General features: G+C 44.3%; 1 protein-coding gene across 1 annotated transcript in view; it reads right to left on the bottom strand.

Moving 5' to 3' along the window:
* The window catches only part of ANK2 (ankyrin 2), a 271811-nt gene extending 257943 nt beyond the window's left edge, over positions 1-13868 (bottom strand). The window contains exon 1 of the mRNA XM_033059491.1: positions 13782-13868. Within this exon, the coding sequence (XP_032915382.1) occupies positions 13782-13853 (72 nt within the window). The 5' untranslated portion in view covers positions 13854-13868. The remainder of the gene's footprint in view (positions 1-13781) is intronic.
* Between the last annotated feature and the right edge of the window lie 341 nt (positions 13869-14209).

Raw genomic sequence — 14209 nt, 5'->3', positions numbered from 1 at the left:
CCCAACAGGGCAGCTGACATGAAAATGGTGCTACTGACATTTTGGAAGCTGCATATTTATTTTTCTTACACAGCTATAAATTACTGGCTTAAAGCTACTTCAGTATCTCAGTTATTTATGCATCAATACATATGATAGCAGGATGAAAAGCTCATTTTTCTAATCTTACCATTCCATCTCACCTTGAAGTTAACCACGCTTCCAATACAACTGTACCTGCAAGCAGTTGATAATCCAGCAGGGAATTCCAGAGGCGAGGATACAAACTCTAATGGCTGGGTGCAGATGTTTGAAAGCAAAAGCTCTATCCTTACCTCAGCTCTAGCAACTTTCCTCTGTGTGAGCAAACAGCAGGCTGCCTGACAAGCTTTTGCAGACACATATGAAATCAAAGTCTGGTCTCCAATAGGTTTAAACTCATCCTCTCACAAGATGAAAAAGTACCAACAATGAAGAACATGTTACTAATTTCAACATCTCATTAGCTGAGAGTTCTTGCCAGGTTTATTAACAGGTTAACCTTTGCTGGCTCTGGCAAACCTACCGTAAATGAGGATTTCCAATATGCAACACATGAAAAAATGTAGGAAATACAAACCAAATTGAATTAAAAAGCACTTAGGGCCAAATGTAACAATTCTGCAGCTCAGGGGCTGAACACAGTGGGCTTTTTTCCTACTGGGCTCTCTCTTCAGAGAGCATCCAACTGCACAAACCAGGCAATCTTGCACTTGTGCCTAGAGGACTCTTGAGCCAGTGCAGATGCTTAACCAGAGTCCTTTCTTTGCAAGGGCATTTAAAAACCTGAGGAAGGCACAGGGGACAGTGTGATACAAACACATTTGTACACAGGATATCTCCAATGCGTACGCTGTTCAAATATTTGGCTACTTACATGACTTTTCTTCTAAAGTTCATGCATCTGGGTAAACATGAGCATTTCCCATGTCTACTGGTGTCCAAATTCCTCATGAGCAATCCCAACAATGTAAATTTGGAGTTGGAATTGAAATATTTGTCTTGTCAACTAACACACACCAGCACCAGTGTTTGTGTCTGGCAGTACAGTCAAACAGAGGGCTCTGATGGCACCACCAAGGTTGGTGGCTGGTTTTAACAGTTGTAGGGGTTTTTCCCCCCATATTCAGAGAACATGAACACCAACTGGTCTTTAATCCCTGCACTTTGAAAATTCAAGTAAACCAAACCGAGGCAACTCTCTGAAGCTTACATTTGGGGTCACAGATGGTGTAGCTGCAGCTCCACATCACGTTTCAGAGCTGGTTTGACACTGTTTTCTTTGGAGCAGGAACTCGATGCCAGCTGAGCAGAGCACTTGTCAGGTAAAACAGGATTTCTGGATGTTCCTTTCTCAAGGAGGTGAGACATGAGTGTTCATGGCAGGGAATCATGATTGATGACAACTCATCTCAAAAACCTGAGAGACTTCTTAATTTTATTTTTTTTTTTTAACTGACATAGATGCTGATCTGCCCTTTTAAAACTGACTTTTGTTGTGTCTCCTATTGTGGGTGATATAGACAAATAAAAATCAAGACATGATTAACTTTACCAGCAATTTGTCATTTACACTTAGAGAACAGAAGATTCCCACCTGATACCTTGTTTGCAGCTGTTATGGACATCAGTGTGAAATTTTCACGTGAATATTCCAGCTTCACAGTCCAACGACTAGTGTAATGTAACCAATACATCGGGATGCTACACTGTTCTCACTTTTGCCAGCGCCCTTAAGAGAGATATTTAGTTACAAGCAAGAGACACAATTACATTTGCACAGGTTTTCCATCCACAGGAGGGATACAAAACCAACATTAAATGCCAAGTGCAAATCCTTGCCCACTATGTATGTGTTAGAAAATAAGGATTTCTCCAAATGTGTACTGATTCCTATATGCATGTTTATGTTCATCTAAATTTGATACTTATATTGCATAAATTATATAAATTATACATTAAATGGGCTCTGAGTGAAATACAGCATCATTAACATAATTAAAAATGCAAGAAAGTGTTACCTTTTATAGTTATTCCGTGGCTTCCACCGGATCTTAAGTATAAAAAAATCAATGGCTCAGCTGTCATAATCTATGTTACCATGGTAAGTGTTCTGCCATACATAACTCCATCTGCCTACAAACAGGGACCAAAAATACATATTTGTGTCATCTCTAAAGAAGATTTCTTTTTCATTACTATATCAAAGAAAACACATTTTATATTGGTAACTGCATTTAGGTCAGGGTTATTTTATCACAAGTAGAGTCAATATGCCAATTACAGATATCAAGAATTTAAGCAGCATTCTAGAAACCACCCATTTATTGTAAGACATTTTTGCTGTCTTTGATTGCTCAATACTTACTTTTCCTGCTCTAACCCTTTGAGCTTCCTGCAATATGAAAATGTTTCTTTGGAATGTAGCTTAAGCCAATATATTCCTATTTTTTTCTTCCAGGTGAATGTGTCACCAAGTGCTACTCTAGCTCTCCCACAGGAGAAATAAGTCTAGAGGGGTCACTGCAGTTTCTTTACAAAGTCTGTGGCAGATATTCTGCTGGTAGATCTGTAAAAACCATATATTGCCACAGCAAAAGGAGCTCATGTAAACCTTCAATTATCTTTGGAAAAAAGCAGAATTCTCTTTGGAATAAGGTTTGAAACAGTCTTTTTTACAACACTGGACATTCTATATGTGAGCAACTGTGTCAAGTACAAAACAATTTCTCTTGGGAATTGTTGAACAACGACAGTACATATTCTGCAACAATGAGTCACTGTGCACTTACCGATTAATTCCTCAGGTTGCATGTACAAGCATTAGAAACCCCACTTAAAACCCATCTGAACTAAAAATGAGACAAAATGGGTATTGACACAGTATTATCTCTCCAACCTCTTAGACACATTCAGTTTACATCAAGATGTGTGTTGCAACATTAGTTCACTTATTCTAAATAATCACTGGCAGCGCATTCCAGAAGTGGAACTTAACAAGTATTAAAAACCTGTTCTTTACACAGACCTGAAGTTGGCTGCCCTTAAGTGAATATGGATTTTGTTACTTCTGCAGAAGTAGCACAGACTAAATAAGGGATTTCAAGCTGCAGCTGAAACTAAGGTGACCAACTCCCTCAAACCTTTGTTGAACAGCAGCAGGACTGGGCAGATAATTGCATTATGGTCTGGGGTTGGTTTGTCATAGCAACAGTATTGTAGGAAGCTGAAGGGTTCACTAGGAGCTTGTTTTTACAAAACATGGCATTTCTAGGATTTCAAATTGATAGATCATAATTAGGATCACAGTCATCATGACATTCTATTACTCATTTTGAAAAATGCCCACAATGATGTTGCTCATCAGCTTACTCTGAAATCAATCTCTAATCTGCAAAACCTTGATGGAAAGGAAAAGAGAAATCACAGATGCAGTCATACTCTGAGGGGAAATTGCTACAGGGAAGAGAGAAGCATGCTGCACTTATACACCCCAAAGCTCCCACAGACACCACTCAAATTAAAGCTCCATAGGACAGCAGTGGTGGAGACTGGCTTTGCTCAGCTTCCAAATGCCTCAAAGGACAGATCCTCCAAGAGTTTTAAATAACTTTCCCTTTGCAGAACAGGAAAAGGTGAGCAGCTGCCCTTCAGATGTGGGAGGCAGCTCCAGGTAAAGGTCTGGGTCTGTGTGCACCCCTCCAAAAGGGGCACAGCGAGAAGCAGCCCGACAGGTGCACAGAATACCAAACTATGTTTAGTTGCAGCAAAGGCTGTGTCAGGTCACATTACAGATAACCAGAGCTTTCTTCCACCCCCAGCACCACTCTTGGAGATGCCAAGGTTTGCCCTCACCTCTGTATTGAATCATCAGCAATCTGGAGTTTTCAAAAATATCATTGCAAAGGAGACCCTGGTTTTGTCAAGTGTTGAAGGGTTTCATCAAGGGAGCAGCCACAGCTTCAACATGAGCTCAAACATGAGTGCCAAGACCAGAAGGAACTAAACCACCTGCCAGGAGCAGTCTTAGTTTGGGGGATAAGAGGTTACCACTCATTAGCCCATGCTGAGTATGTAACTGATTAAGTAATTTCTTATTATAAAAACAGAGCACCAACTGATTTTCTGCAATGCCGGCACCTTGTACCAAATCTCACCACCACCTCCAAAACATGTCACACAAAATGCTTTGATACAGATTTCATACACATTTGCTTCACTAAATATAGACTCTCTCCTTCGAGCTGCACAAACAGAAGGGGAACTGGCAGCCACTGGAGCCAAAAAGGAGCTTTGCAGAGGTAATTTTACTTCTAAATATTTATACCTAACTCTTCTGGCTCCCTGCTTGCTCTGACTCACCCACCTGTCATTCTGAGAACCATAAGGATTCCACCTTGGTCATTTTTGTGTCACAGAAACTTAAGATCACCTGTTCTTCTCAGCTCCTTATTAAAATTAATAAATAATTTACTCTAATTGCATCCTTACAATTTCATAATTCCCATAAAAGCATTACTAAAAACCGAGTTTCTTGTGTGGGGCTTTTGCTTGTTTCAGCAAGTGATCCATTGGGATGATTAATATAAGTTTGCTGAATATGAAATTCCCCCTCTAATGGTGGAGTGACACACATAACAGCTTACTATTCCTGTAACAGGAATGAGATGAGTGCTCACATAGCAGGGATCTGGGCTCCTGCTCCAAAGACCTTCCTAAGCCATGCTAACTGTTAGCAAACAAATACACAAGGAATCTGTCAACTCACAACAGGCCATTGTGAAACTTCCAGCCTCAAATGTGCACGTTGCTTATGCAAGGCTTGGACCCAGCAGGTAGAAAGGCTGTTATCCACTGCTTTGAGCACTCTGTGACCCTCGGGAACAGCCTGTTCTCGCTCTCAGTGAAGTCTGAAGAAGGTTGTGCTGACACTTGGCATGGGTGGTAAAAATAGGACTGCAACAGCATCTTTTCATCAATTATTGTCATCTGACAAATCATGTGTGTGCTTGGACCCTGATAAAGAACCACAGTCGGGAAAACTCAAACCAGGTTCAGGAGTGTTCAGCTCTACTTTCTGGTTTTCAGGTATATCCCAACAGTGTCCATACCAAAAAAGCTTAAAATTGTTTGGAACATCCTCCTTGCCAAATACCAGCCAGCCAGGAGAGAGCAGAGAATGCACACCAAGACAACAAAGAACCCAGTAGGGATCCCAGGTAGAGCATTTCCAGTGCAAGCCTCCCACTGAGACAGAAATAGCCTCATTAAAGGGCAGGTCCAGATACAAGAATCTATTTATAGGCAATCTAAGCCCAAATTATCAGTGACATGCTCTGGATCTAAAAATTCCCCGAGTTTACAGTGTTACAGGAGCTGTACATGCAGCACGTGATGCCCGAGCGCTACGCTGGGCGAACCCACAGGCTTTGGCTTCCGTGCACGGCCCAGCTGCTGCTCCCGGCAGGAACTAAAACCGTCCTGAACCGAGGCCAGGCTATTCACATCCAGCCCAGGCTCCCAGAAAGCTTCTGTGCCACCACCAGAGCTCTACTCGTGCCTCTTCCCCTGGCAGCTGCCGCCACCCACGCTGGGCACAGATCAGAGGAAGGGCAGGCTCCGTCACCCAGCGCCGCTGGAGCCCGGCGCGCATTCCTGGGCGCAGCAGCAGCTGGGGGTCACGGGTCACTCACCGCTGGCAGCCATCCCACACCCCGAGGAGGGGGAAAGCCAGATTTTCCAAAGATAAAACTACAAACAAAAACGTCTCTGAGTACACTCACAAGAGCCTACAAAGGACACTTCAGAAGGGTTCTGCTCGTGGGATCCAAGAGCCGGTTACTAGCTTGGATCACATACCAAGCACTCCACAATTAATCGCAATGTTTATTTTTTCCTCTTGGAGTCGCTTATGTGGGAGTGCATTCGGGCAGAGGGGGTGTTTGTACTGTTTTTAACCCAAAGATTTTAGGTAAAAGCTATTTGTGATGGTACGGAGGAGCTGCAAAATGCAAACTGCCCCCAGTTTGCTATTTTCTGAATATACACCGATACATAAATAATCCAGAATTACTTTTTTTTTTTTTTTCTTTAGGAAAAACAGGAACCACAACATTTGGAAACACTGCAGAAGATGAATGAGGTCTGGACACCCTCCATCTTCCCAGAGGTAAGCTCATAAAACAACACTTCAGCCTCTGACCTAACATCAATGACAAGGGTATTTACAGCACTGTGTCACTCGCTCGAACCCAGCCAGTCTGAATGCTTGAAATACATTCCCATCCACCAGATGCCTGCAAGCATCCCATGGGATTCCAGTTCTGCCAAGACCTCTCACAACTTCTGGAAGATTGACAGGACTTTAGGTCGCACACCATTTCCTCACCTGAATCTGTGCCTCACACAATCCCACATGGGACAGTCTGTTTTCTACCCCAGAAACATCACCCTCAAACATCCAGATCATCTTCATAAATAAAGCTCAAATGGAGCAAGGGATGCATTTCATAAAGCTTTTCACCAGATTTCAGCAAGCACAGCTTTAATGCTAAAGGCAACACAAGTTGTGGGAACTCACCTTGGCTATAAGTGGTCAAAGCACCATTCAGAGAGAGCCCCTGCCCTGCCTCTGGTCAGCAGATTCATCTCCTGGAGCTGTGCTTTTATTTGCACCAGCACAACTAAACTCCAAGAGTTAACATGGCAAACACCCAACATGTGGTGCAGGGAGATGCTGCTGAATGAATCCTTGTTGCATAAACAAAGATTCCTTTAATATAGGAAGTCTGAACTGCCCCACGATATACTGTGCTCCTACTTCTCTTTAGGATCAGTCAAGTTCTGCAGATAAAATGCTTCCTGACCAGATGGCCAAACCAAACAAAAAAAAAAAAACAAAAAAACACAACAACAACAAAATCACTCTAACTAATTTTCTGTCCAGGACTACTTCTGACACTTGCAGCAACCAAAGTGCAGCTTTTGGTTTTGAAGCTCATAAGCAGAAATTTTTTCAGATTGTTTCAGTCAGGTGCACACAGCAAAGCTCTAGTTATCTGTGCATCAACAATGGATGTGGGATACAATCTGCTTTTCCCATCCAAGTTCATAAATCTCCAGCAGGTAATGAACAATTTCTAGCTCACACCCCCTCCCCTTTCCCTAAACACTTTCATTTTTTTGAATAGTTACATCTTGGGATCTGCATCCTGCTGGATACCACAGTTGTTTCTGTGTTCCCAGCTGACTCACCATCCCAGCAAGGACAACCAGCACTTCGGAAAGGATAAGAGGGCAAGAAAGGACAGCCATCAGAACAGAACATATTGTGTTTTCCCCACTCCATTAGTCAATTCCTTATTAACAGTTAACCAGGAGGATCCTACAAGCCATTTCCCAGTCAGTGTTTATAGAAAGAGAAGACTCCTTGTAGTTTCTGAGGTGGCCTCACACAGCACGTCACCCCAGAAATAAAGCCTAAAGTACTCTATAAAGAGTACTAAATAAATAAATATTTCATAATAAGACTTACATACAAACACATTATATGTTCGTGGTACAGTAGGACTCCAAAAAGCCCTCAAATAACTTCACAAAGGTCTCACCTCAACAAGCAACAAAGCTGCAGACATTAAGAGCAACAAGCTGTGTTCCCAGAAGACACATGTAGTGATCAGCATGGAAAAGCTCACAAAGGGATTTGAGGGTTGTGGACAATGTGGGCATTTTTGTACGTTGTCAGGCTTTTTACTTTCTCAGAAGAAGCGCAACTTCAGTATTTAACAGCTTAATGAGGAGATACTCTAGGGCAGGAGGCGAGCAGTCGCTACTTTTTATCAAAGCAACCCGCGCTATTTCTTTCCTCGCCCATCTCCAATCAGAAGAAGTGGCTGCAGCCTCACTGCAGCTCCCACAACAGGGCGGGCAGCCCCTTCCACCGCAACCCGAATGGCAAACAGCTCCGCCCCACACACACAAAATGGCGGACGGCCCACCCGCCCCACACAGAAAAAAGGCGGGAAGCCCCCTCCCCAGACAAAATGGCGGACAGGCGCCCCCTGTCCCACACCAAAAAAAAAATGGCGGACAGGCGCCCTCCCCAGACAAAATGGCGGACAGGGCCCCCGCCCCACATTAAAAAAGGCGGGAAGCTCCTGAGGCAAGGGGTGTCCCCAGCTGGGGCTTGTTAAAAGATGAAAAACAAGAAAAAAAAAAAGAGAGAAAGGAAAAAAAAAGAAAGAGAGGAAAAGGAAAAAAAAAAAAAGAAAGAGAGGAAAAGGAAAAAAAAAAAGAAAGAGAGGAAAAGGAAAAAAAAAAAGAAAGAGAGGAAAAGGAAAAAAAAAGAAAGAGAGGAAAAGGAAAAAAAAAAAGAGAGGAAAAGGAAAAAAAAGAGAGAGGAAAAGGAAAAAAAAGAGAGAGGAAAAGGAAAAAAAAGAGAGGAAAAGGAAAAAAAAGAGAGAGGAAAAGGAAAAAAAAAGAGAGAGGAAAAGGAAAAAAAAGAGAGAGAAAAAGGAAAAAAAAGAGAGAGGAAAAGGGGAAAAAAGGAGGAAGAGGGGAAAAAAGGAGGAAGAGGGGAAAAAAGGAGGAAGAGGGGAAAAAAGGAGGAAAAGGAAAAAAAAAAAGGAGGAAAAGGAAAAAAAAGGAGGAAAAGGAAAAAAAAAGGAGGAAAAGGGGAAAAAAAAAGGAGGAAAAGGGGAAAAAAAAAGGAGGAAAAGGGGAAAAAAAAAGGAGGAAAAGGGGAAAAAAAAAGGAGGAAAAGGGGAAAAAAAAAGGAGGAAAAGGGGAAAAAAAAAGGAGGAAAAGGGGAAAAAAAAAGGAGGAAAAGGGGAAAAAAAAAGGAGGAAAAGGGGAAAAAAAAGGAGGAAAAGGGGAAAAAAAAAGGAGGAAAAGGGGGAAAAAAAAGGAGGAAAAGGGGGAAAAAAGGAGGAAAAGGGGAAAAAAAGGAGGAAAAGAACCAAAAAAAAAGGAGGAAAAGAACCAAAAAAAAAGGAGGAAAAAGGAAAAAAAAGAACCCCAAACAGTCCAACAATCAAACCCTCTCCTCTTCCCTCAGGGTATAACCCCTATAACACAAAACGCCTGCTAACAAACTCCTCACCACAGCGTCTCTCAAACAGAAAAAAAGTAAAACTGTTACACTAACCATCACGGAATCACAGTCCTCACTTCCCAAGCATTTCTAACACAAACAAATATTACAAATAGAGGTTAAAAAGCAGAGCAGGCCGCGCTACCTGCGTGTCCCGGCAGGAGCCCGGCTGAGGCCTCGGACCCGCCGCGTATCCCGGCACGGAGCTCCCACACAACGAGCCACAGGTGCTGGAATTCACAGGCTGCCCCTTGGAAAGAAGGGGACCTATCCCCTTCTCCTTTTATATGCTCCGAGTGAGCCAGATTAATCGCAGGAGTTTCCCTTCTCACCTGAGCTGGCTACTCCGTTATTGCAAAGCCATCAGAACCAGCTGAAACTATTAACAAAATTAACTTAGCCTGCAAACCCATATCACGCACACCTGGATCCTGCTTTTCTTTCTGCCTTTTTTGTTCTGCTTTTCCACACTTTTTGGAAAGACCTAATTGGAATATGGGTTTAAAACTTTTCATTGTTCCCTTACACTGTAGGTTAGAACCTGGTAGCTCACACTAAAAGGGTTTTCATGCCTTAATTCTATTAGTTTGTAACTACTTGGTGCTTGGGTTTGCAACCCAAATAACACCATAGTACGGTAATTTTTATATGCTATCTCAGCACACATAGTCATTTACGCCCTAACTGTAATTACTTTTCCCTACATTAGGCTACATCTATTATGCAGCACGTTCATTATGTTTTATATTTCATCATTTCAATTCAGTGGGAAGACATTTTCTAGCATCCTTCTCCCTTTGATATGGCAGAGTTCAGTGGAATAGAAACTTTCAGTTTGATGGATGTTGGCTTTACCCAGTGCCATGCCTCCTAAGCGAGTCCCTCACTAGACTGATTTTTCAGCAAATTACTTCTAATTCTTTACAGTGGCAGAAGGTAAAATAAAAAATAAGCTTAAATCAAATCAAAGTTCCAAGAAACCTTGAAAACGTGGATTTCAAACAAACCAAATTTTTGAAATTATGGAACTAGAATCAGCACCAGCAAAGATGTGGAGGTGAGCAACATGCTGTCCAAAGCAAAGGCAGGCTGGGAGAGGCATCGGCCTAAATAACCCATGAAAGAGAAGCTTAAAATATCCTCGAGTCTTGCCAGCTGTTAGTAGGGGACAAAGTACATCCCACAGTAGGGAAAAACCTGGGCAGTGGATTAGAAAAGGCAGGAGCAAAGCAAAGCACAACAGTAGCATATGAACAGTCATTGTGGTTTGAACAACCTCTAAGAGTACAGTGGGATACAAGCTTACAGGGAAAAAAAAAAAGTTATCAAAGAGAGTATAAAAGAAACAAAAGTCAGCAGAGTTACAGAAAAACTCCTTGAGAAAGGAAAACAGAAATAAGAAAAATGGTTCCTGCAGTCCCACAGCAACTGAAGAAGTGATTTTAGTCAAGCTCTAGGAGCAGACTTCATACTGATTAACACACATCTATTGAGAGTTCATATAAGCTGACAGGATGGAAAACTAAGATTTGAGATGAATTGGATGGATTTGCAATACAGGGACTCTTGCCACGCAAACATCCCTGCAGAAGCAGAATGCCAGGAGCTCTGTTCTGCATTTCCACATGAAAAAAAAAAGAGCTGGAATAGGAAAAGGAGGACATTCAGGCATCATTTTAGAGTCAGGTGTTTTACCAAAAGAAAACTAGATGGAATAAAGGGATGTATAGAGGATCGATAGAGCATGACAGCAGGACAATTACCATGTGAGTGCTGTACATTGCTTGATGATAAGGAACTTCACCTGAGATCAGTTAAATTACTGTGGAAGACACTCCTGCACATTTTCTTTCCATATCAGATAATGGATTAGGATCATTGATTTATTCCTGCATGCTCAGAGGTGCAGAGGGAGAGCAGTACCCAAGTATTACCATGTTCCTATGCAAGACACTATTTGGCTTGCAAATTATATTCAAGTGAGTATATTTTTTATTGTGAGAAGTGCTTAAATTTCTTTTTGAGAAGCACAACACTGACAACTGGAAGGAAAAACAATGGAAATAATTCACTTGACTACTGCTAAGAGAAACAACCTCCATCCTATTTCAAATACAAGGGTTTCCATAGGGTCATTTACAATAGCTTGGTCTGTTATTTGGTGCATTCTTGATCAAGCTTTATATAACACACATCACTGGTATCTTGACTGCAGTACCTTTTACCTAAAGCCAAATTTAAATATAACAACACAGGTGTTGCAGGTAATATGCAGCTCTTGCTAAAACAGGTTCACAGATGTAAATATTACCCTTGGGTCTGCAAGTGCCCTCAATATATATTTCAAATAAAGGATACACTTAAAGATGTCTTAGATGAACTGAAAGACATAGTAAAAACTCCACAAATACCAACTTGTTTCAAACAGCTACTTCAGTGAGTCTTGCTCTCAGGCTGCAAGCCAGGACTAACCTCAAGGATCTCCCAAAGGCACCCATGTAACGGGAATTGAGCATGCTGCCAATATCAATTTTCATTCAGCATTATCACAACAAGTGCAATGTGATCACAAAAGTCAGCACAACAGTTCCAGACAGACATGTTCACTTCCCCTTTGTTTGTACTCTTCTCCCCTCCTAAGGGTGCAAGAAATGCTTGGTAACGTGGGAGGCCAGTAGTGATTTATAGGAAAACAAATTGACTTCTGCCAGTGCTGTGTTCTTTACCTTGGTCTGAAGAGGCTTTGGGAATTTATCCACGGAGTTCCCCACTCCTGTGAAGGTCACCCAGTAAGTTGTGTGTATGATGTCTTATCGAAGGGCAGCAAAAATTTAAATAAATAAATAAACAAATAAACACCAGACTATACCCCAACCGTCGTACAGAGAAACATGACCGATGAGTCATTCCTTTCTAAACGCAATTAAAAATAATTCTAAACATAGACTGGACAAAATGCAGAGGAAGACAGTAAAACAACCGTAGTAGTCAATTTTTTAATGAGCAATTTCTGCCTACTAATTCAGGATACTTGTTTCTTTCTCATGTAAAATGAATAACCCCGTGAGAAGTCAATTCAGAACACTCCGGAGAACGCAGCAGTCTGGGTTTGCTGCTGGATGTGCAGCAATAAATAATTGGTAACCTTGTGTTTCCCAGCTGCTGAGGAGCAAACCAAAGGTCTGAAACAAGGAGGATCACAGAAAAGGAGTTGTCTCCCAAGGACTTGAAGGATATTGCTCACCTGGTCTCAGTAAGCACACAAAGTTAGAGGCAAAGAGAAGCCGGTTTCAATGAGGATCCCCAGTGCTTGGGGCCCTCATCCCCAGCTCTTTCCTCCCCTACCTGGAACTTCCTTTCCATCCTCAGCACTTCTCACCTGTACTGCTGATCACACCTACTACAGGTTGCAATAAACTGGAGAGATCCCTGCTGGTCATTCACCCTCCTAAAACCAGACTTCAGGACTAAAATCACTTTTTCTTCTGGTTTCCAGCGGGGAACAGAACAGGAAGTGCCAGAATACTTGGGTCGAGGGGGCAGCTGTTCTTGTGCCATTTGCAGACAGAGTCATCAGCAAACCCACACAAAGGCCTTTTTGCTGGAGCTGCCCAGCCCAAATTCCCAGCGTGTAAAAGGACTGACAAGACTAAATATTGCCCCAAACTCTCAGATGTCTGCCTCAACTCCAGACTCCCGAGATTTCCTCATCAGCACTACCACCAGTGAAAATGGGAGGGGGGGGAAAAAAGATAGTAGGATAGGATTTATATTTGGATTTATGTTTGAGTACATACATACTACACTAATCTGATTACTCTCTGGGAATCCTCCTTTACAACAGCTTTTCCATTATTAACCTTATTTTCTTTATTAATAACCACTGTAACATTACAGCCTTAGCAGAAACATGCAAGCTGAACACATGGGCACTGCATCCCTCCATTTCTGCCTCTCCCATTTTCAGGAGGCACCAAGGGTTCGCGGAACGAACCCCGGCAGACACCCAACAGAGACCCAACCGGGTCAAGAACGTCAAACAACTCCAGCGACCAACTTCCCCATTCCAAATGTAAATTAATGCAGCAGCAGCCGCCAAGAACAGAGCTCCCGCCTTGCGCGGGGAGAGATGCGAGAGGAAAAGCGTTGCATGCAGCAGGAGCGGGAGCAGCCTCTCGGAAACTGCTGCATTACGTTAATTAAGATTTTATTCATGCCTTTGGAGCCGCGCTGCCGGCGGTGATGCAGCACGGCACGCACCGCGCTGCACCACTGTGAAGTTACACACGGGTGCCTGCGCTCCGCTCTGCGTGCGGAGGTGTGGGCACACCTGCGCAGGTGCTGCCCGCAGTGGCTTCGGGATAGGAACGGGATTTGCGGCTTTGTTAGGGAAGCGGGTTTTTTATTGACTAGAACAGAAGCCATCCCTCGCTCCACCGTGCACCTGCCCACCTCCAAACTGCCGATGCACTTGCGGGCCGCTCGCATCCCCGCCTCCCGCTCCCCCCCGCATCCCGCGGGCTCCGTCCCCGCTCCCCGCTCCGCTCGGGGGATGCCGCGGGCTCCGTCCCCGCTCCCCGCTCGGCTCGGGGGATGCCGCGGGCTCCGTCCCCGCTCCCCGCTCGGCTCGGGGGATGCCGCCCCCCGCCCTGCCCGCGCCGGGAGCACCCACCTGGCGAAGGCGAGGCGGGCCGGCGGGGGGCGAGGGGCCGCCTCCCGGCGCGGGGGGCGCGGGCGAAGCCATCTTCGGCTCCTTCCCGCCGCCGCCCGCCTCCTCTCAGCCCCCCGCGGCCGCCACCATGCCGGGGACCCGCGGGTGACCTTCGCGGCCGCTGCAGCCGCTGGGCGGGAGGGGGTGCGGGGGTGCGGGAGGCAGCGGCCGCGCTCCCGATGGATGAGCTCACGGACACATCGGCGGCTGCCGGCGGGCGGCGCGGGCGGAGGATCCGCCTCGTCCCCCCCGCCCCGACACACACACACACCCCCCCGGTACACCCCAGCCGCGATCACACCCCCGCACGCAGACACAGCTCCTGCACATCTGCCCGCCGCCCCTCCGTGCTGAACCCGCGGGGGCTTTTGTTTAAATGACAGCCTAGT

The sequence above is a fragment of the Catharus ustulatus genome, chromosome 5, assembly GCF_009819885.2.
Source record: "Catharus ustulatus isolate bCatUst1 chromosome 5, bCatUst1.pri.v2, whole genome shotgun sequence".
Taxonomy (NCBI): Eukaryota; Metazoa; Chordata; class Aves; order Passeriformes; family Turdidae; genus Catharus; species Catharus ustulatus.
This window is presented reverse-complemented; position numbering and strand designations above follow the sequence as displayed.